This window comes from Dendrobium catenatum, unplaced genomic scaffold (genome assembly GCF_001605985.2).
Source record: "Dendrobium catenatum unplaced genomic scaffold, ASM160598v2 fragScaff_scaffold_621, whole genome shotgun sequence".
NCBI classification, from domain to species: Eukaryota; Viridiplantae; Streptophyta; class Magnoliopsida; order Asparagales; family Orchidaceae; genus Dendrobium; species Dendrobium catenatum.
The window spans coordinates 12,736,850-12,759,066 of NW_021319083.1; the positions used below are offsets into that span (position 1 = coordinate 12,736,850).

General features: G+C 33.6%; 1 protein-coding gene across 2 annotated transcripts in view; it reads right to left on the reverse strand.

The window, feature by feature from the left end:
* Positions 1 to 22,217, reverse strand: part of LOC110112469 (F-box/LRR-repeat protein 15) — a 53,561-nt gene that overhangs the window by 12,701 nt on the left and 18,643 nt on the right. For both annotated transcript variants that reach the window (XM_020844709.2, XM_020844710.2), the window contains exons 4-13: positions 14,491 to 14,590; positions 14,218 to 14,415; positions 13,858 to 14,128; positions 13,675 to 13,773; positions 13,465 to 13,553; positions 13,276 to 13,375; positions 13,022 to 13,192; positions 11,478 to 11,630; positions 1,134 to 1,294; positions 853 to 1,051 (exon numbers count right to left, since the gene is read on the reverse strand). In XM_020844709.2, coding sequence (XP_020700368.1) covers positions 853 to 1,051; positions 1,134 to 1,294; positions 11,478 to 11,630; positions 13,022 to 13,192; positions 13,276 to 13,375; positions 13,465 to 13,553; positions 13,675 to 13,773; positions 13,858 to 14,128; positions 14,218 to 14,415; positions 14,491 to 14,590 — 1,541 coding nt within the window. The remainder of the gene's footprint in view (positions 1 to 852; positions 1,052 to 1,133; positions 1,295 to 11,477; positions 11,631 to 13,021; positions 13,193 to 13,275; positions 13,376 to 13,464; positions 13,554 to 13,674; positions 13,774 to 13,857; positions 14,129 to 14,217; positions 14,416 to 14,490; positions 14,591 to 22,217) is intronic.

The following is a 22,217-nucleotide window of genomic DNA, read 5'->3' on the forward strand; positions in this document are numbered from 1 at the left end:
TTCACTTCATATCTTATGTTTTTTTATGTTTTATATTATTCACTCATTAGCATATAAAAAATTTATCATTTTATGTTTACGCAATCTTTTGATTTTGAGGCTTACGCTTCAAAACGCCTTCGCCTCATGAATGAAAAACGCCTCAATACCCGAATACGCAATTTTAAACATTGTTTGAAGTAGGTTTAAGTTAAGTTTAATTTGGTTCATAAAATTTAGCTGCATGAAAATAAGAAAACTTTTTGGAAGTGATGTGGCTGCTATGCTTTACCTCATCACTTGTTGGTTTCCAAACAATGATTGTAGGACAAAGAAAGTCTCAAACATTTCCTTGTGAATGATAGAATATGTTTTTACTAGATCTAAACAAAGACACTCAAATCCTTCTCAACATTTTATCCACAAACCAGTGAAAAAATTTTAAACGAACATAACCATTTGGATCGCCCAGTCACCATTTTTTTTATATTCCATCTACTGTCCTGAGTTGTCCAAGGCGCCAAACGAGTAAAGCATTGTAAGTAGGGACAGTCTTCTACGCTGGAAAAGTTTTTTAAGTAGGATAAATTCAGCCTTAAGTTTTTGACTTTAAATGAAGGATAAAATAACAGTTTGACAAGCTTAAAAGGCTTAAAACCTAACCAGAAAGACCTTAGAGCTAAAATCAAGAGGGAACAGCTATTAGTATTTTAAATAAATTTTAGATCACCAGATCTATTTTCAAGGAGGGCCAACACAAAAACTGCCTGTAAGGTTATATGAACTAACAAATAATTGTATGAATGGCACAATGCATGCTTGCTTATTCACAGAGCATTACAAAATTCTGCATATTAAAAGATTAGAACTCACCAACAGCTGACAACAACTATCAAAAACAGGCTGCAAATTCACCAAAAATGTGTATGACAAATCAAGCTGGGTAAGATATTGAAGCCAGTGCAACGAAGAAAGCCCATCAAACGCTATTAATACGCATGATGAAAGGATCAAAGATTCAATCTGAGGACATGAAGCTGCTGTACTGGATAAAGAGTCATCCGTAAATTGCCTACATAAGGTAAGGCAACCCTTTTAGCACCTATTCATGTAAAAAAATAATGAATATAAAATAAATGCTGAAAACGTCCCACCTGCAGAAAGAAGCATCCAAAGATGTAAGACTTGGACAACTAATTGACGCCTGAGATAGCATGCCACAGCCCTTTAATTCCAATACTGACATTTTTTGTGCCTCAATCTGTAGAGCATTTAATTTTGGACATATTCCCAAATTTAAATATTCTAGACCAACCTGCAAAAGTTATACTTATTAGAAAAGTAAAATGGCTATCATAAAGAAACAAACCGTTGTAATAACAAGACTTCATTACATTACTCAGGATTTAGAAAATGTTGCTCAAATCTTTTACAATGCCTATAATTCACCTGGGGTTTATTTGGTTAGAAGTAAAAAGGGTGCAAAGTATTCCAAATGCAAGAGTTTTGAAAGTATTGGCGTTTGATTTGAAACGAAAGAAAAGTTTTTTTTTTTTAAATTCCAAAATCAAAATATGTAATAATTAATTACAGAGAGTATCTATACTGGATGAAAAAATCAAGTATCAGATGTAAGATATTAATGTAGAAAATCACATATCTGGATTTCATCAGATATAAATAGTAAATAAACTGATAATAACTACAAAACAGAACAAAGTCGAATAAATAATAAGGGAAATTACTCGGGTCCATTTCAAAATAGGCTGAGGCTTGTACATCCGAGAGTTCATCAGAAATGTTCTCCTTTTTAAAGTCAAAAGATTAATAACAACAACAACAAACCTTTATCCTATTACATGGGTCAGCTATATGAATCAATTTTCTCCATTGTGCCCTATTAAAAGTTAAAATCTCATTTAAATTTATTAAACGGGTCATTTTTAATACTTCTTAACCAAATTTTTTAGTTTTACCTCCATCTTTCTTAGCATAGGCCGGATCTAATATATCTACTCTTCTAACAAGGTCATCAGAAGGCTGACATTGTATGTGACCAAATTATCTGATGTAACTTTCTCTAATCTTATATTCCACTGGAGCTACTCCAACCTTCAAATATATACTCGTTTCACATTTTGTCTCTAAGTGTAAAGTCACTCGTCCACCTAAGCATCCTCATTTTTGCAATACTTAACTTCATTTCATGCTTTTCTATTAATGGCCAACATTTTGTGTCATAAAGAATTGCAAGTCTCACCACCATCTTATAAAATTTTCCTTTAAGTTTGAGGGATACTTTCTATCGCACGATAGACCAGATGCATTCCTCCACTTCAACCACCCAACATGAGTTCTACTAATAATATCCCCATCTATTTTACCATCGCTTTGAATAATAGACCCAAGATATATAAAACATGCCCTCTTCTAATGATTTAATCATCTAACATCACAATCCCACCACTAGATCTATTACGCGCCATGTATTAGATTTTAGATCTAATCAGATGAAAACCTTTTGACTCTAAGTTAACCTCCATAAATCATGTTTTTCATCAACTCCCTACCTAATCTTATCAACAAGAAGAATATCATAAGCAAAAAGCATACACCAAGGTACATCATCTTGCAAATGTTCAGTAAGAACATCCATGATTAAAGCCAAAAGATATGATCTAATTCAACTGAAATAGAAAAATACATGGTCAAACCACCTCTAGTTTGAATACAAGTAACAACTCTTATGTACATATACTTAATGACTTCAATATAAGCATTACTAACTCTTTTCTTTTCTAGAACTATCCGAGCACCTTTATTTAAATTTTATCTTATGTTTTCTCTAAATCTAAAAATATCATATGCAGATCCTACTTTTCACTGTAATTCTCCATCAAACCTCTCAAAAAATGCAGAGCTTCCATAGTAAACCTACATGACATAAATCCAAGCTGATTTTGAAAAATATTAGAATCAATTCAAAATCGAGGCTCAATTACTCTCTCTCCCATAATTTTAATGTATGACGCATTAACTTAATTCTTCTGTAATTAGCACACTTGTGCATCACCTTTATTCTTAAAAATAGGAACCAACACTCTTTCTCCAAAAAATTCATTGATCTCCTAAGTATTTTCAAACTTCTATTAGAAGAATATCATAGATCCTACTGCTTTTCCATAGTTCATTTTTTTAAGCCTCTCCAACTTTTGATTAAACAAATAAGATGATAAAAAAGAGATTTTTTTTATTTAGGGTGCTAAGATTACTAAAATTAATTGTATTCTCACAACATTCATTGAAAAGTTTATTAAAATATCTCATCCACCTATATTGAATATCTTCTTCTAAGAAAAACACTTTTTAATCATCATCCTTAAAGCACTTCACTTGAACTAAATCTTTTACTTATACTATCTCCTTTCTTGACCAACTTATCCATATATTTTTTGTCCTCAATATTTAATTTATTATATAAATCACTTAAAAAAATTTTATTTACATCACATATTATTTTCTTAGAATCCCTATCGGGCCCATATATCTTCTCCAATTTTTCAAGCTTTTACATCTAAATCAATTATTATAATAAAGCTTCTTATTTTTGATATTTTCTTATACATTTTAATTCCAACACCAATTATTTTTTCTATTATGATATTTTATCTTTTATTCTCCAAGCTCATTGTTTGCAAAATTTTTAATATAAAATACATATTTTTTCCCATATAACATTATCTTCCTCATGAATAACCCAAATCTTAAAAATTTTTCTCTTAAAAATATTTTTACTAACATTTTTATCATCATCGGATTCTAGAATAATATTTTGCTTTATTTTTCATTTTTCAAAAATACTTTTTATTAACATTTTTAAATATCATCATCTAGTTCTAGGATAATATTTTACTTTATTTTTCATTTTTTATCCCTTCATCTTAATGTTCAAAACTAATAAGTGATGCTAGGTATATAAACTTCACTCGAAATTATTTTACAATTTAAAACATCTATTTTTTAAAAGAAAACTATAAATCTGGATTTTACTATATCCATTCTTATATATGATGAGATACTCGTCTCTTTTCTTAAATAAAGTATATTAACAATTACAAAATCATAAGTTATAATAAAATATAATATTGTCTCAACACCTTTATTAGTAGTTTTAAACTCATAATCAATATAAATACTTAAATCTTCAACTCTACCAACATGTCCACTTAAATCTATTCTAATAAAAAAAATTTCCTCAAGAGATAGCCTCTGCATTAAATCTTCTAAATCATTTTAAATTTCATTTTAGAACACATATCCAAATATATTTGGAGAACATAAACAAATATAACATTAATAATCTTAACATCAACCACAATATTTAAAACCATAATTTTATCTTGAATCATAATAAGTTCTACTATATTATTTTTCAAACTATTATTTATAATCACACATACATTATTTCAAATAATATTCCTACTTAAATACCAAAATTTAACTCCTAAACTATCAATCTCCTCAATCTTTTCCCCAACCCATTTATTTTTTTGGACACAAAATATTTATTTTCTCATGAATCATAATATTTGTTATTCCATTAATTTGCCTGTAAGAATACGCATATTCCAAGTTGTTATCTTGATTCTAGTCTCATGTAGGGGTGTCAAATTATGACCTGACCCCAAAACCTGACCCAAACCAATTCAAAAATTTAAATTTTCGGGTCGACCCGTTAAGCAAACGGTTCAGGTTCGGGTTTTAATTCCCGATTCATTTGAAAAATCAGGTCTGATCCAGGTCAACCTTCAGCCCAGAAATGGCCTTCATAACTGCCTCGTGTGAACCTGCTAGCATGACCACACTTGCATAGTGCACAACATCCATGTACAGACACTTCCAACCTACGTGACCCCCAACCTCTGCTTCCACCCACGTGATCGCACCAAGTTAACCCGCTCCCGCTTGCATCTCGCTCTGGAGCTCCCGCCTGCGTGACTGCGTCCAAACTCCAGCGAACCAGTAGTCCAACCTGCGTGAGGCGAGATCTCGCCCACAACCGTACCGCTCCTGCCCATCCGCCCTCAACACACGCTCAACCCGTGCTCTGCACTTGCCTGGGTCTGCTTGTCGAGTCAAGTTGACTCAAACTTGGGGCGGTTCCGAGTTCAAATTTCTGATCCATTTGTGTAATTGGGTCGGGTTCGGGTTGGAGTAGTGGGGGGCATGTCTTTTCTTCTTCTTTTTTTAAGGGGTGGAGGGGGGTGGGGGGGGTGGACCCAAACTTGACCTAAAAATCCATTTTAACACCCGTAGTTTCAAGGACTAGCTTCATTGTCTTCATATGTCCATGATGTGAGAACCCTTGTTTATTTAACACTACACGCAGGCACCATTACAACAATATTTGCACACTTTTCGTTGTATTTAGTTCATACAACGTATCGCTTTCAAGGAATGCACTAGCATTAGCATAATGTATTAAATGATTCATGTTACGATTGTTTGACAAATATTATGTTTGTTGTCGACTATCTAACACAACCCTCCACTTTTCTCATTCAAAACTTGAGGCCCAGCAACAACAATATTTTAAGGGGTGAAAATGCCATAATAAATTATCACACAGCAATGAAGTATTACCATTTACAGTGATAATATGTTAGGACATAAGAAAAAAAAAGCATACCTATTACTATTAAAAGTTTTTATCAAAAGATTACTACTATGCATAAATTTATAAATTACAATAAAATCAATATTGTCAGCTACTTCTTTAATGTTGATAAGAAGCTTAAATAAAAAAATGATAAAAAAACTCAAAATAGTCCCTAGACTGTTCTTGTATGATCAATTAGTCCCAGAATATCATGTTGCCCAAATTTAGTCCCTCGACTATACAAAATTGATCCAAAATAATCCCTCATGTTATAATTGTGATATAAAATTGATCTCAATTTAATCTTTCGACTTTACAAAACTGATCCTAATTTAATCCTGAAGGGATCACTTTGGATTAATTTTATATAATTGAGGGACGAAATTAGAGCAATATTATACTATGGAATTAAAATGGTCATATATACAACAGTTGAGAGACTTTTGAAATTTAACCTATAAATACAAAACAAAAAGGCTAATATGGATATCAGATATACTTAAAAACTTCAATCTGTGAAAATAATTGAATAAAAAGTTGATTATCAAAAGGGTAAAGGAGCTGGTCAAAGCTAATTGAAGAGTAAACCATTATAACTTATCTATGACTACATAAAGCATTTATGCAATATGCTACCTATAAAAGAAGACAACATTTGCTGGTAAAAAAAACATGTGTTTTCATTATCTCTCGCACTTGCGGGAGAATATTGTCAATTAAGGAGATTATCTAGGCTCAACTTTGGGCCGAAAGTTATTGTTTATGTTTTGTATCAAATTAATGAGATTGCTCGGATAGATGGAGATAAGACAACATTTGCTTTCATAGTAGCTGGTCAAAAAAACATATTCCTTCATTATCTCTCACACTTGCGGGAGAATACTAACGATTAAGGAGATTATCTAGGCTCAACTTTGGGCCCAAAGTTATTGTTTATGTTTTGAATCAAATCATGGTTTAAAATTGCGCAATATGAGGCTCGCCTTGAGGCCCGCCTTTGCGCAATTCCAGTAAAAAACGCCTTGAGTTTTTTTTTATGAGGCTTGCGCCTCAACTTGGTTGAGGCCCGCCTCGCCTCACTGGCATTAGGCTTACGCCTCATGCTATATATATAAAAACTTACATAAATCTTGAAGTAAATCCCCAACATTGGACTCTATAGGAGAGGAGAAAGGGGAGAGACAGTTCATCATAATGATGATTCAAATGAAGAACCCCTTAGTGCTGACAGTGCTGATGACTTATGAGTTCTTATGTGATATGTCATTGCTATATTTTTTTTTTTTTAAATTTGAATTATATGTTAATGAAAAGAATACTGAAATTTGAGAAAGATAGAATTTTGAGTTGAACTATATTTCGTGTTGTCTTATTATTGGGATATTTTGATTTCACTTAATATCTTATGTTTTTTTATGTTTTATATTATTCACTCATTAGTATATAAAAAAATTATCATTTTGTGTTTACGCAATCTTTTGATTTTGAGGCCTACGCCTCAAAACGTCTTGAGGCTTACGCCTCGCCTCACGAATGAAAAATGCCTTAATACCCGAATACGCAATTTTAAATATTTAATCAAATTAATGAGATTGCTAGGATAGATGGAGATAGCCACCACCAAGATTCTGAGTATAGTATACTAGTGGTTCCAATAAGGCAACGTCAGAGGGTTGTAAACTATAACATCTAAGGAACTTGATTAGTAATCATAAACTGCCTAGTCTCAAGTATCATAAAAAATTTGGACATAAATATATGTTGAAGAAGCACTTTGAGATTGAAGTTGACACATATTGATGCATTTAGATTTTTGCATTTTTTTTTATGAACAATATTAGTTATATTTTCTATTTTTGTTTTATTTTTATGCAATCCAATGATGGTGGTAAATCCAATGATCATGGTAGGAAAAGGTTTGGGTTATGCTTACCTTGGGTTTGCTGGCTTTGGGGTCCACCCTGTCCTTTGGGCTGTATGCTGGTTTCATGTGGTCCATGACTGTTTTCGGTTTGAGCTTTTGAAATTCTAGTGGTGCCAGCTCATTAATATCTAGTGGTGGTGTAGCTCATTATGAGCTGATGTTTAGTTATAAAATTAATGTTTGGGAGCTAGATTTGGTGAGTGGAACTTGTTCTTTCATATTCTTCTTGAATTGGGGCTACTGCAGTTTTTCTTCTCTGGATTTCTCTCCACGGTCTGCTGCTCTCTTCGGGAACGTTGCTGCCTCTTCGGGTGGCTGCTGCTTTACTGCTAAGGCACCTTTTTGACCGTGATTTGAATTCCCTGTTGGAACTGTAACTTGCCTCCTGGTTTCCTGTGCTGAAACCGTGGCTTTTGCTTTGTTCCTGGCTGATTCTGTGGCTTTATTCTGCTTGGATTTTTGCTGTGTCTCTTGGGATTTCACCAAGGAAAGCTTTTGGCCTTTCATTTCTATATGGGGATTTGAGGAACTTTTGGGCTGTTAAGTTTCCCCTCTATTGCCTATATATATGTGATATTTTGAGAAGAAATGGTGGGTGAATATTTGAGAGCAAAGTTGCTATAACCTGCGGGTTCTTCTTGGAAAAGCTTGAGAGCTTTGTCCACCTTCTTCCACCTCTGGAAATCTTGCGAGCTCTTTCCAACCTTTCGTCTCGGCTTCTAACCTCTTTCTTCTCTACGCAAGTTCCACTCCACCTGTATCTTTCTTCTGGTTCCGTTGGTAAGAATTGTTAGTTGTTTTTGGTGGCATTTGCTGGAGGAGTTTGGTAAGACATTGGACCCCTTTGCAGTGTTGGCCCCTTGGTTTGCATATCTAAACCTTATTTTAAAATATATTCCTACAATCGGTGCATGTGAGGAGTCCTCTAGTAGGATGTTATGAGGATAGTATTTGTTTGTTTTATGTTTGTTTCTTTTGCTAACTTTTCTTGTTGCTTTGGTTTTTTGGATGATCCCTACTTTTCTATTCTGAATTTTAGTGGTTCATTTAGTCTATTGTGTTCTCCAAAAGTTTCTCAAAGTTATATAAAAGTGAGTTTTGATTTACTTGGTTTTCTCTTTGAGTTTTGTTCTAAGTTGCTTACATCACATATATTGACAGATGACCAGTAAAATTTAGGTTTAGTTCGATGGGCTCACTGGTTGTGTTAGCAAAATTAATTAGGTTAAAATGGGACCTTAAAAGGTCGTGCCTTACAGTCCTTATTTTCAAAATGCATTTATATGGGACCTAAAACTAAAATATTGGAGTTGGTTTAGCAGTGGGTCTTACAACCTCATTCATTAGGCAATGGATCCTAATATTTGTCAATTAGAATCTTGACTTGTGTTGATGTTAGAAAATTAAGCTATTTGAAATTTGTGAAATTTGTGAATTGCAAGGTAGATTGACGCTTACATTCCTAGCTTTTGAAAAGCCCATGAGTAGTCCTTTAATTTTTTTATGTACAACATATTTTAAAATGCATATCAAAGCAACGGCTCATTGACATTATTAGATCAACTTAGAATCAATAAGATCAAATTTGAATTTTTATTTGCTCGATCAACCCAAATTAATAACATGTATATAAGGCTATGGGGCATGGGTCTTAAAAAATTATCTTGATGATTTTGTTAGAAAAAAATGGGGTTTCAAGGTCATTTAGATTTTTTATAGGTCTATCAAAACCCTTGATGCAAATTTGAAATTATTTTGATGTCCAAGCACCACTGACATGCTTATTATCATATTAGCATGTTTTTTCATGTATTAATATCATTATCAATGCACTAAAACAAATGTTGGTGTATATATATATCACACACACACACCCTACATTACATTTTAGTATTTAAAAACTTTATAAAATATTATGACTTCTTGACATTCTATAAGAACTTTTTGAAGTCGTACAATTGAGTAAATGCAAGGTTCACTATTGGTCAAATTTAGGAGTGTAAGTGAATCAAGCTGACTAGAATTCAACTTGATAATGAGTTTGCAAGCCAAGCTTATCAAGCCATAAGCTCGAATTCTAACTTGACTTGGCTCGGCTCAAGAGCTTGCCACTTGGTTTGTAATGACGTACCCACTAAAACTATAAGTACTTATTTCTATAATAAAGCTACAAATTTATTCATAAATGGAAAAAATAATGAGGCTGCGGCCTAGGTTTCCAAAAAAATTAAGGTTGTCTTCATATATTAATTAATAATGCCACAACCCATGTTCCTAGAAAAAAAAAGTTGCAATACCTCATGCCTTCTTCTCCTATAGTGATCACGTCGACGCCTTCTAGCGATGATCACGTCGACGCCTTCTTCCATTGTGTTTTGCCTCGATCACATGAGCTAGCTCACGAACATGCCTTTATTGCCACAAGCCGAGCTCGATCTCACCCTTTGAACTTGACTCAAGTTCGAGCTCATGATTTGGCTGACAAGCCGAGGTTAAGTTAGGTAGTACTTGAGCTCGATTCGACTCGTTTACACCACTAGTCAAATATCAAATATATTGATTTTGATGATTTTGATCCTTGACAACTTTATGACTCTTATAAGATTTTTATCATAAGTTAAAATTTGAATGCTAGTGAAAACGGGTGCCATCTTGCATGCCAACTAGTGATTTCCAATAGGTTATAACTTATAAAGTAGGCTCTATATGCTCCTGTCCAACCTTTAGTTAATTATAATAATTTATGTTTTATGACATGTATATGAATAGCCAATTTTAATATATGTTTTAATTAAAGCCATATGAGTCCTTATTTGCCTTTTCTTTAAGCATAATTTTATAATAAGCAATTGATAGGAAAATAGAAAAGGCAATTAACAAGAAGAGAAACCAAAAAAGTACACAAAGAAAAATAAAGGTATCATGTGTACAAGCATTATTAGACTGCCTAGCTTGAATTGGTGAAAAATGGAGGGCTACAATAATTTTTTTCCTTATTACTGCCCCCATTTAATGAATAAAATATGAAACCTCCAATGCACCAGAGCATCCTAACTCAAAATGCTCCTATCAAAATTAGGAGGAAATGAATTATAAGATTTTGTTTTCATCATTATGAGAGAGGAACTTCCAATGCATGAGAATCAATATCTAAATTAATTGTAAGATATGTAAATGCTGAAGCTGAAGGACTAATAGGGGGAATTGAGTAGGAACATAGGATGCAACTTCTAGAGTATCAATTAGTACCAGATTTTGAGAACAAACCTCCACTGATCATCTGAGTAAACCAAACATGTGATTTTCTTAATCGCGATTAGGGACTAAAATAGCCAGAGATCTTACAGAAATAGCACTATCGAGTGACGCTTTTAAATTCAATATTCTGCTAATAACACCAATATGATGTACCAATCCACACCTCTGTATGAAAAGAAGATACATCATCCAATACCACAAAAATCCTAGCCACAAAAGGCCTAGTGAGATACGTAGTTGAATAAATCTACAAAGTTTGCCAAAAAAAGATCCCAACGAATATAAAGTTGATTTGAAGTAATATAAGCAGAACCTAGGAAAAGCCACCCAAACAAAAGCCATAGGTGGTTCTTTGGGGATATCAAAATGGAAAGAACCCTTCAACATTTTCATAGAAAAGCTGCTAACATTATACTACAATGAGAAAAGCGTCAGGTGTAATCTAACACCAAAGAAAACATGATAGTAATATAGCAATGATCAACGAAACCAATTGAAAATTCACCAAGTAATTGGAAATTTAGCATGCATTTGCAAATGACATCCATCTTGGGACGACACAGAATTTTTTAGCAATAGTGAGGATGGATGGTTAAGTGAGTTCAGAGATCTCAGCATCAATGAAAATAAGCATAGGTTTGTCTTGGAAACACTTACGGGACATAAGGATGCTTCTTTAAGATGATCACAACCATCAAGATTAATCTTCAGAAGATTTGGACATGAAAGGTCGAGCACATTCATAGCACGGCAACCAACAAGAGAAATACTAGCCAGAGAGTAGCTGTTGAGTCTCACCACGGTAAGGCTCTGAAAAAGAAACCTTCATTAGTTTGACAAAGTCAAAACCATACTATCAATTATGTAGTAGCTACGATCACATTAAACGAACTACGCCTTGAACAGATAATTCTGAGGAAAAAAATCCAAGCTTTTTCAGACAAGCAGTGCAAACATATAAACCAGCTTATTTTTCTTCCATTAACCTTATGAAGGAGTAACAATTAGTCTGTCAATTATTTATCTAATGAATCTGCATTAAAATAGAAGTAGATGAAACATCAATTTTATGCAAACCCATGAATTAATCGTTGATGTTGTATAAAACTATATCCTAATCTCATGTTAGTTCTGTTATAGAATACTTCTAGTTAAGAACTCAATCATAACTGCCATAAGAGAGGTCCATTACATTATAAAGGAATTCTCTACAGTATGCGATAACATCATTACCATTTCTACCACTATATGAATATGCTCCCTGCCACCAATCAAATAGTTTTGAGTGATTGGCAAGCCCAGATCATACTCCTTTCTGCTAGACATTGACAGCCTACCATAACTGGTTGCTGACTGCTGTAAGAAACATTGGTAAAATGACTATGGCAGATGGACACAAAAATGATACTACTATCAATAGCCCCTGATTTCCAGAAGTAAAAAAAAAAAAAAAACTTCAACAACCTAAGATGCGTGTTCTGAATGCTAATGAAATGTCATAAGAAAACAGCCATAAATGAATGATACAAAGACCCGGTTAAGATAAAATAGGTCACTCTAAGATTTACAACTTTGGCGAACTGCATAAACTGTTTCTTCCCACTGAAGCTGCATTTCACCTCACCATGCACTTGTGCCTCCGGAAACTTAGAGGGCCAATTGGTTGGACCAGGATATTCAATATCAAAGCAAGAGTCCCCATGTGCTCAAATATCCTTTCAAGTGTACATCATAAAAGAAATGTGGAAGACCTATAATTTAATCGAAGTGACAACCGAGGAGACCAATGTGACAGCTTTAACAATTATCGGAAACAGTGCACCATTAGATCAAAAAAGTACTGCCAGTTTACACTAACCATTGAGATCATCAAACAGTAACCTTTCAGTAAAACATTTAGATTTGTAGTTAAAGCATACTGTTTTCAACATTAAATGTCAATATGCCCCAACCAACAAAATAAAAACATAGCATTCACGAAGCTCTGAAAGAAAAAACGATGCAGCAAGAACTAATTCACTGTGAAACCACAAATAGGACGTTTTGAATGAGAATTTCCAAGCATTTCCATTTTGATTTTATTTTTGTTAGTGGAAATTACAAGAAATTTGAACAATTGAGGTAATTGGGCATATATTGCTAAAAACACAAGATATTAAGACTTGAATCTAGAGAAAAAACAAATTAAGCAGATTGCTAACCTCACAATTGTCAAGGACCAATACTTTAAGCATAGGGCAACTTCCGCCGTCGCTAAAAATTTCACACACAGAATTCGTCAAAGATTCACAATCGCTAAGGTCAACTTCTTGCAAGTTGTGACATTGTAGCAATAAGTTGGCTAGACTTTCCTGCTTTTGAAGCACTAATTTCTACATAGTGAAGATTCATAATTTTTGAATAAGCAACTTCAACATATAGCAAAGTTAAAACCTAGAACATACTAGAGGATCACCTTAAGTGCATCTGACACTATGCTAATGCGCTGAAGCAGCGAACAGTTAGAGACCTTCACATCTAACAGTACTTGACTCCGCAAATTTAGATCAAGAAACCTACAAAAGAAGACCAAAGTTTTGAATATACTCCCCCAGTAAGAAAACAAGAATATGCTTCTGAAAGTGGAATGCAGGATGGATTCTACTTGCGGCAATGGACAAGACTGATACTCCGTAGATGTGGTAGATCTAATGAGACTGAAGTTAGCAAACTGCAGTTATCAAGCTGTAATGCCTACAACAAAAAAGTTAAAATTTAACACAGCAACAGAAGAGATACAAGAGATTTGGTCAGCTTAATTTGGAAATGTTAAAAAAATAAATAAAAAAGAAACTTGATAAATTGGGAGGCCAACCTTTAGCATTCGACTATGAGATATAGCACACAATGATGAAGAAGTTATGCCGTGACAGTTGTGAAGTTTCAGATTTGTCAACATAGGCAGTTTAACAGACTACAGAAGTCAGCAAATCAAGCATTACACACTAATTATCATACCAAAGAGATGGAGAAAAAAAAAGATATTCATAAAACAAACCTCAAGTGAGATGTTTGGGCAGTATGAAACATCAAGGACACAAATATTAGGGCAGGCGAGAGCAATTTCACGCAGTGTCTCATCACTAGTACATGAACAAAAAGCTAAGTCCAAAGATGTCAACAAAGGACATGATGTAGCTGCTGAGCGAATTCCAGCATCAGATAGCTTGTGACAGGAGGACAGATCCAATTCATCTAATTGGGGGCAACTAAGCAATGCATGGGCCATGCTGGTGCGCTTTAGTACCAAAGTTTGAAGTTGAGGGCATCTGTACAAAATGAGTTAACCAAATACATTAAAGGCTGACAACATAATAGAATCATTAAGTTCATCAGGAAAATTTGCTGATTTGTTCACCTAATTGCAACACGAAGTACACGACACTTGACAATCTTGAGTTCATGTAGTCTATCATGGTGTACAGATATCTCTTGAATGCCATTACCAAAAGAGGTATCATAAATACTTAAACTGTTCAATGCAGGACAATCGGTCAAAGCTTGGAAGAAACCATCACCAAGTTGTCCTTTCCCCAGATACAAAGTTTCAAGGCACCTGAAAATACACAAGAACCACAAACTTAATAAAAAAAATGATATACTTGCATAAAGGTCAGGATAAATATCAAACCTGAGAGATGTCATGGCTTCTAAAACAAGCATTTCAGCATTAAGCACTCCAACTAAATTAACCTTAATAGCATTTGGATGGCGGTGACAAAGAGCTTCAACTGGAAAACATGACATCAGCTGAATAAATATTCATATTTCTACATGAATCACAAACATTAGAAATACCAGCACAGCTAGAATAGCAACATAGAAAGAAACCATCAAATGATGGATTGCTTATTCTTATCCAATTAAACTATAAACTTTTCACCTGCAAAATTCTTATTTCCATCACATCAATAAAGCATAAATGATCATATCTTAAACAGGGAAGGATATCTAAAAACTTTAGTCAGTTGGACATGCATGAGAGTCCAGCTGTGATAAAGAGCTTCAAGTGGAAAACATGACATCAGCTGAATAAATATTTATATTTCTACATGAATCACAAACATTAGAAGTGTGAAAACCCGAAAAATGTCATTTTAGACCTCGCACACTTTTCAAAGCGCCGCGACGAGAATTTAGTGGAATTTTCAACGTTAACGGAATGTAACGGAAATAATTTTAGAAAATCCTACGCGAAATTCTGATCGTTTTGGTATATAAAACCTATACCTAATTTTGCCTAATTAGAGAGTTATTAATTTTAGAAGTCTAAAAATACCAAAACTACCCTTCTCTATTCCTTATACCGAAATTTCTTAAGTGAGGGCATAATTGAATTTTAGCAAACCCCAATTCCCCTAATAGGCAAACCGAAACCCATTCTTTCTCATTTCACGCGTGAACCGCACGAAACAAGAGGGACGGACGTCGGGCAAGGGGCGACGGGCGGCTTCGTGAGGGCACTCCGACGGTGATCTTCCGGGGAAAATTTTAGTTCAAATCGAAGAGGAGATCAAGGGAAGAAGAAGGTATATTTTAGATTTTCATTTCTCCTTCTAAATCTCAAGTTATTTGAGAATGAAATTTCTAGGGTTTTGTAGGATTTTGGTTTTCTTTTGTAATTTCTTTACGAAAACTTTAAGGAAAGATTAGAGGAATGTTTTAGCAATGAAAATGGTTTACTGTAGTTTAGAATTGTGTATTACTTACTGAGCTTTAGCTTAATGTTAGTTGTTAACATTTTACAGGTAAGCTTAAGTTAATCAAAGATGAGTAGAAGGGGTGAAAATGTTTATCGTCGTAGAGAAGCTCCTGAAGAAAGGTAATTATGAATTTGTTTGAGTTTTATGTTAATAGAGTTTTCAAATTGATGTTTTAGGGGCTCTTTCAATTATTATGGAGATAGTTTTAATGATTAGATAATTTAACCTACCGTCTGACCTTTGTTCCCGCCTCGCCTGCGCAAGCTCACCGGGCCGGGTCGTGACAAGAAGTACCACCAGCACAGCTAGAATAGCAACATAGAAAGAAACCTTCAAATGATGGATTGCTTATTCTTATCAAATTAAACTATGAACTTTTTTCACCTGCAAAATTCTTATTTCCATCACATCTATAAAGCATAAATGATCACATCTTAAACAGGGAAGACTATCCAAAATCTTTAGTCAGTTGGACATGCATGAGAGTCCAGCTATGGGAAATGGGGAATCTCCGTATGTTAGAAATCTAAAATCTCCAAGTATAGGAAATACGAAATCTAAATGCATTAAAAAAATATGCAATTAGCTTTTCTTTCTTAGACTAGCCATATCTGGAATGTCTGTATGAGAATATATTTTCCTTCCCAATAGGTAGCTACAAATATAGGATATTCAAATTTACTTGGGAGTGATTGAAAATTTGGATCCTCCCTTTTATTGTTGCCTTAGTGTATAAAGATTAGGTGATTGGGCCTATCCATAATATAATAATTACAAGGGTAAAAAACCTTTTTTCACCACATGATGTCAGAGTAGGATTTGCAGCCTTCTCGCAAATGAATCTAAATGCACTACTACTATTCTATTTTTTAATTGGAAATCGCATTCAACACTATTTTCTATGGATCTATGTCTTTTATCGTTGGTTCTAATCTTGTCCAACTCTCATCCTTTAATTCTTTGATCCATATTTTTTTCAAATCAAACCTTCTTTGTTAGGACCCTACCGTCTTCTTTATTGTTGATTCATAATAGGAAATAATCCAATTGAAAAATATTATCTCATGAAACTTATTATCAAATAGCTCAATCAATTAACTTGGACTTAAGTACTTCTTGGAGATCAAAGTTACTTGTTCCGCAGAAGGTGTTTCTATTTCTTCACAGAATAATCAGCGGATCTCTTGAAAACAACAGGTACTCTTGGTAGCAAGGAAGTTTGAATGCCTATTGAACTTAAACAAAGATTGGTTGGAAAAAAGGATGATAATGCAGTAGAAACAGGAAAGTACCACATACCTGTTGGAAGATGATTTACTTATCTCACACAAGGCTAACTATTGCCTATGTTATTGATAGAGTAAGTAAATTCATGCATGATCTTAAGGAGAAGTGCTTACAATCTATCCATAGGAACCTTACTACAAAAAAGCTATACCAAGAAAAGAGCTTTTGTTTAGAAAAAATAAAGAACTTCGTTTAGAAGCCTAGATAGATGCAGATTATGATGGATTGATCAAGAATAGAAGATACAGATTTGGCAACTATAGCTTCCTCTACACATTTGCTAACAATAACTTCCTTGGAGGTGATCTTGTAACAAGTAGTAGTAGATAGTGATTGCAAGATAAAGTGTTTTAACTGAGTTCATCACTGATCAAGACATTTATAAAATAATACTTGATCAGCTCAAATGCAAGTGTGAAGGATGATTTAAATTTATTGTAACAACAAATATGCAAATATTGCTCACAATTCAATAAAACATGACTAAACAAAACACATTGGAGTCGACAAGCATCCCATAAACTTGCAAATGCCATGACCAAGGTCCTTGAATTCCTTCAAGTGACCAACTTGCAAATGCCATGACCAAGGGACTAGTAACTGCAAAGTTTCAAGAGATTACTTGCAAGCTGAAAATGGAACGTATCTACTCACCAGCTTGTCTGAGGCTTTGTTTGTTTGAGCGTTTTTTTGCCTTCTCCGTTTTCGAAAACGAAGGATTTTTTTTTATGTTGTTTGGTTCGTCAAATGAAGTTCCCAATAACTCCTTTTTCTCATTTTTCTGCAGTTTTGAGAAAGCTTTTTATATGTGCTTCTCCGTTAGAAAACTCCATTTTCTAAACTAATGTTTTTTAAAACTGTCTTTTACAAAAGCACAAAAAAAACAAACGAAGTCTGAAAGTGGAAAAATAAAAATCTCCACACATGGGAACCCTTAATCTTCATATGTGAGAAATATGAAATCTAGATGCATCCAGACATGAAATTAGCTTTCTTAGTCTAGCCATATATGAAATGTATAAATAAATATATATTATTTACATTCAAGTAGCAATAATCTGTGTTGGAGAGCCATCAGATCAAGAGGGGCCAGCGGGAATGCTAGATAAGGAAAATTAGAGGCCACAATTTCATTGCTTATAAGGAAAAATACCTCCTACAAATTCACATGCTATAAAGGAATGAAAGAGACTACAAATTGCTCCCTTTGCGTCAATTGAAAACCCCTAAATGCATTAAACCGCAGGCAAACAACTTTTGAGATTATTTATTTTTTGTGTTTGTTATCATGATGAACAGTGCCGTCCAATCCCTAAGTCTTGGATGAAAAAAATGGAGGATCACCCGTTAGGTAGTCGACGGTCAATGTAAAACTTGTTGAATAATCATGATATGAATCATTTAATACATTGCGTTAATGCTAGAGCGTTCTCTGGAAGCGACATGTTATATGGGCCTACGTTGAATATCCTATTCTAATAAAAATAATTTTTGATCTTCATCATTAATGCACTTCACTTGAACTAGATCCTTACTTCTCTCACCACTTTCTTGGCTAGCTTATACATACATATTTCTCCTTCCTTAGTATCTAATCGATTATATAAATCATTAAAAACTACATTATTTGCATCGTATATTATTTTCTTAAACTCCTTACAAGCCCCTCTATATTTTTACCAATTTTTTCAATTTTTACATCTAAACCAATTTTATAACCACGCTTTTTATTTTTTATCTTTATTGCACATTTTGATTCCACCACAAACTATTTTTACTATTATGAGCTTTTTCCTTTGATACTCCAAGCACATACTTTGCGATATTATTAATATCACTAACTACTTTTTTCCACGTAATATTAACTTCCTCATGCACAATCAAAATCTTGAGATATTGAAACTTACTCAAAAAAATATTTTTGTTAGCATTCTTTAAATGCCTCCATATAATCCTAGAATAATATTTTACTTTATTTTTCATATTCAGCTCATTCATCTTAAATTAAAAAACTAATAATCAATATTTGGTACATAAACTTTCACTCTGAATAACTTTATAGTATTTATAATCTAAACAATCTATTTTTTTATAAGAAAATAATCAATCTAAATTTCTTATAATCATTCTCAGAAGAAATGAGTTGCTTCTCTCTTTTCTTAAATAAAATATTAGCAATTTAAAATCATAAATTAGAGCAAAATCTAATATGATTTAACAACCTTCATTAGCCGCTCCAAACTCATAAGTCATAATCATCATTAATTCTATTAAAATCTTCTACCACTCTACCAGTATGTCCATTTAAATATCCTCTAATAAAAACTCTTTCAAGAGGAATCCATTGTATTAATTCTAGACTTCTAGTAAGTCAATCCAAAATTTTAATTTAAAACACATATCCAAACCTACTTGAGGAGCATAAACACTTATAATATTAATAATTTTAGTATCAACAACAATCTTTAAAACTATAATTATATCTCCAATTTTATTAATTTCTATAATATTATCTTTCAAACTCTTATCTATATTTACAACTACAATATTTCTAGTATGACTTCTACATGGGTACTATAATTTAAATTATAACTATCAATCTTCTTAGCCTCCTCTCCAACCCATTTACTTTTTGGAAACATACAATATTTATTTTCTTATGAATCATAATATATATTAAATTCATTAATTTGCCTGAAAGATAATATATATTTTAAGTTCCAATCCTAATTCTAATTTCATGGACTAACTTCTTTGCTTATATCCATCCATGATTTGGGAACTCTTACTTATTTAACATTGCACTCAGGCACCGATGCAACGGCCTATACATACTTCTCATTGTATTCAAACCATACAACGTGTCGAGTCCAAGGAATGCTCTAGTATTAAAATTATATATTAAATTATTCATGTCATGATTGTTCAACAAGTTTTATGTTGGCTATCAACTATCTAAGACAGCCCTCCACATTTCTCATACATTGGGATTTGACAACAACAGTGCTAAAGTCTATATAAAGAAACTCTCTTAAAGAATATGATATCTTAAAAAAAACAATACGAATTCTCTAAAAAATATATGATATCTAACAAAAAAATACAATATTGACTATGAGGGGTCACCAATGGATAGAAGATCCACTTTATGATACAACACAATTCTATGAGAAAATCTTAAAACATGGAGAATAAAAGAAAACTTGACATTTTAAAATCTAACGTTAAATCCGAATTCAGAGCAAATGTTCAAACTCTTATGGATTAAAATCATAAGGGGAGATTTAGGCTTCGTTTGGTTATTTGGTACTTTTGTAAAAGATAGTTTAAGAAACATTGATTCAGAAAATTGAATTTTCTAACGGAGAAGCATATATAAAAAGCTTTCACAAAACAACAGAAAAATGAAAAAAAAAGGAGTTATTGGGAACATGATTTGACGAACCAAACAGTAAAGAAGAAATAAATTTGTCATTTTATAACGGAATAAGCACCAAAAACTTCCAATCAAACGAAGCCTTAAGAATTAGATGGGAAAATCCTATAAAGATATAATGCGACAAAAAATATGTCATTAAAATTTCTCACAATCTTGTATAATATAATCGTACCAAACATATAGAAATTGATAGGCATTTCATAAAAGTAAATTAGAAAGTGAATTTATCTACGCTCCATATCTATGATGCACCGACACACCTCTTGAAGAGAGAATACAGTGTCGGACACATGTCGAACACGGACACATGCCCGACACGACTGGGACAAGTGTCGGACATGATAGATACGTGTCTAATTAAAATAATGTTTAAATTTAACCCAACACCGGCTGGGACACATTTCAGACACGGCTAGGAAAGGTGTCAAACACGACTGGGACATGCGTAAAATTATTTTAATTATAAATATATGATATCCAATGAACTATTATGAGAGAGAACTAGAAAATTAGAGAAGTATAGAAGTAAATATATATATTCTTTGCAATTTAGATTAGAGGATAAATAAATATTATAGGAGAGAGCTAGCAAACTAGATAAGTAAAAATATAAAAAGAAGAATCAACTTTCATTATATGATATCTAATGATATATTGCAAATATTTCTCTTGATGAACCAGAGTTGAAAGCAATGATATTCAATGATGATAATATTGAAGGCCAAAAACAAACCTCTAAAGCTAATCCTAGTAGTTGAAGCTTGAATGCACTTAATAATATAAAATAAAACAAAGTGATATCGATCGTTGATCTTCAGCTCCTCCTCGGATAGGCATGGACGGTTGGATGTCTGCATCATTCTCCCGGGGTGGAAAAGAATCGACTCCGTCGAGTTCGAGTCCCGGGTGAGCAACCATGCTCTGATACCAAACTGATGTAGAACGGGTATGAGGATTGAGTCCTATGGGTCTTGAAGAGCAACTCGTGAGGTCCAAACAGCAGCTTTTGACACTTGGGAAATTCTGGACAGCAACCAACGGAGGAGGACATGAAGCTCATGTGTGATCGTTGTGGTTGCCGACAAAGAGAGGACAGCATATTGAAGCCAGGAGCGGTTCTGGACAGCAGTTTTCTGGTTCCTTGCAATCTAGACAGCAACCTGCAATGTTGGGGAACAGCTTGGACAGCTTCTATAAAGCATTGGGAGCTTTGGACCACCACGTATGGCCTTCAGGGATACAAGACAGCACGTCACCTGCTGGAACACAGGGACAGCCAGCAGGAATCACAGGGATAAGAGAGGAGAACGTGGGGAAACTATTGGGAGGTAACGGTTGTGGTTGGGACAGGTTTGGAAAGGAGAATAAGAGAGTATATGGGGAGGATTTAATTCAGGAGGAGGGTAAACAAAGGGCTGGGACAGGTTTGGAAAGGAGAATAAGAGAGTATATGGGGAGGATTTAATTCAGTAGGAGGGAAAACAAAGGGCGGCAGCTTAGGTTGAGATTGGGTGGGGAATTAATGAGAGTAATTATGGAGATTAAGGGGACTGGAGAGAGGAAGTGGGCCGGCCATACATGGGGATTTAATTGGGGGGATTTAGAAATTGCTTTCCAAACTTAGGTTGCTAATTGTGGAAAGAGAATTAGAGAGAAATCTCTAATAAAATTCAGATTTGAGAGGATTTGGGAGTTTCCAAAAATAAATCAATCTCATTAGGAAAGGATTACAAATTCAATTTAATTGGAATTTTAAATTTGAATTCTTTTCAAAGTTAATATGATCTAAATTAGGTAAGTATTTAATTCTTTCCCACATGAGAGGTTTTATTTTGGAAAGCATTAAGGATGTGAGAACTATGAGGGGAAATCAATTCCAATCTAATTTATTTGTTAATTTCAATTAGATTGGAGGATTTTCCTAAAATA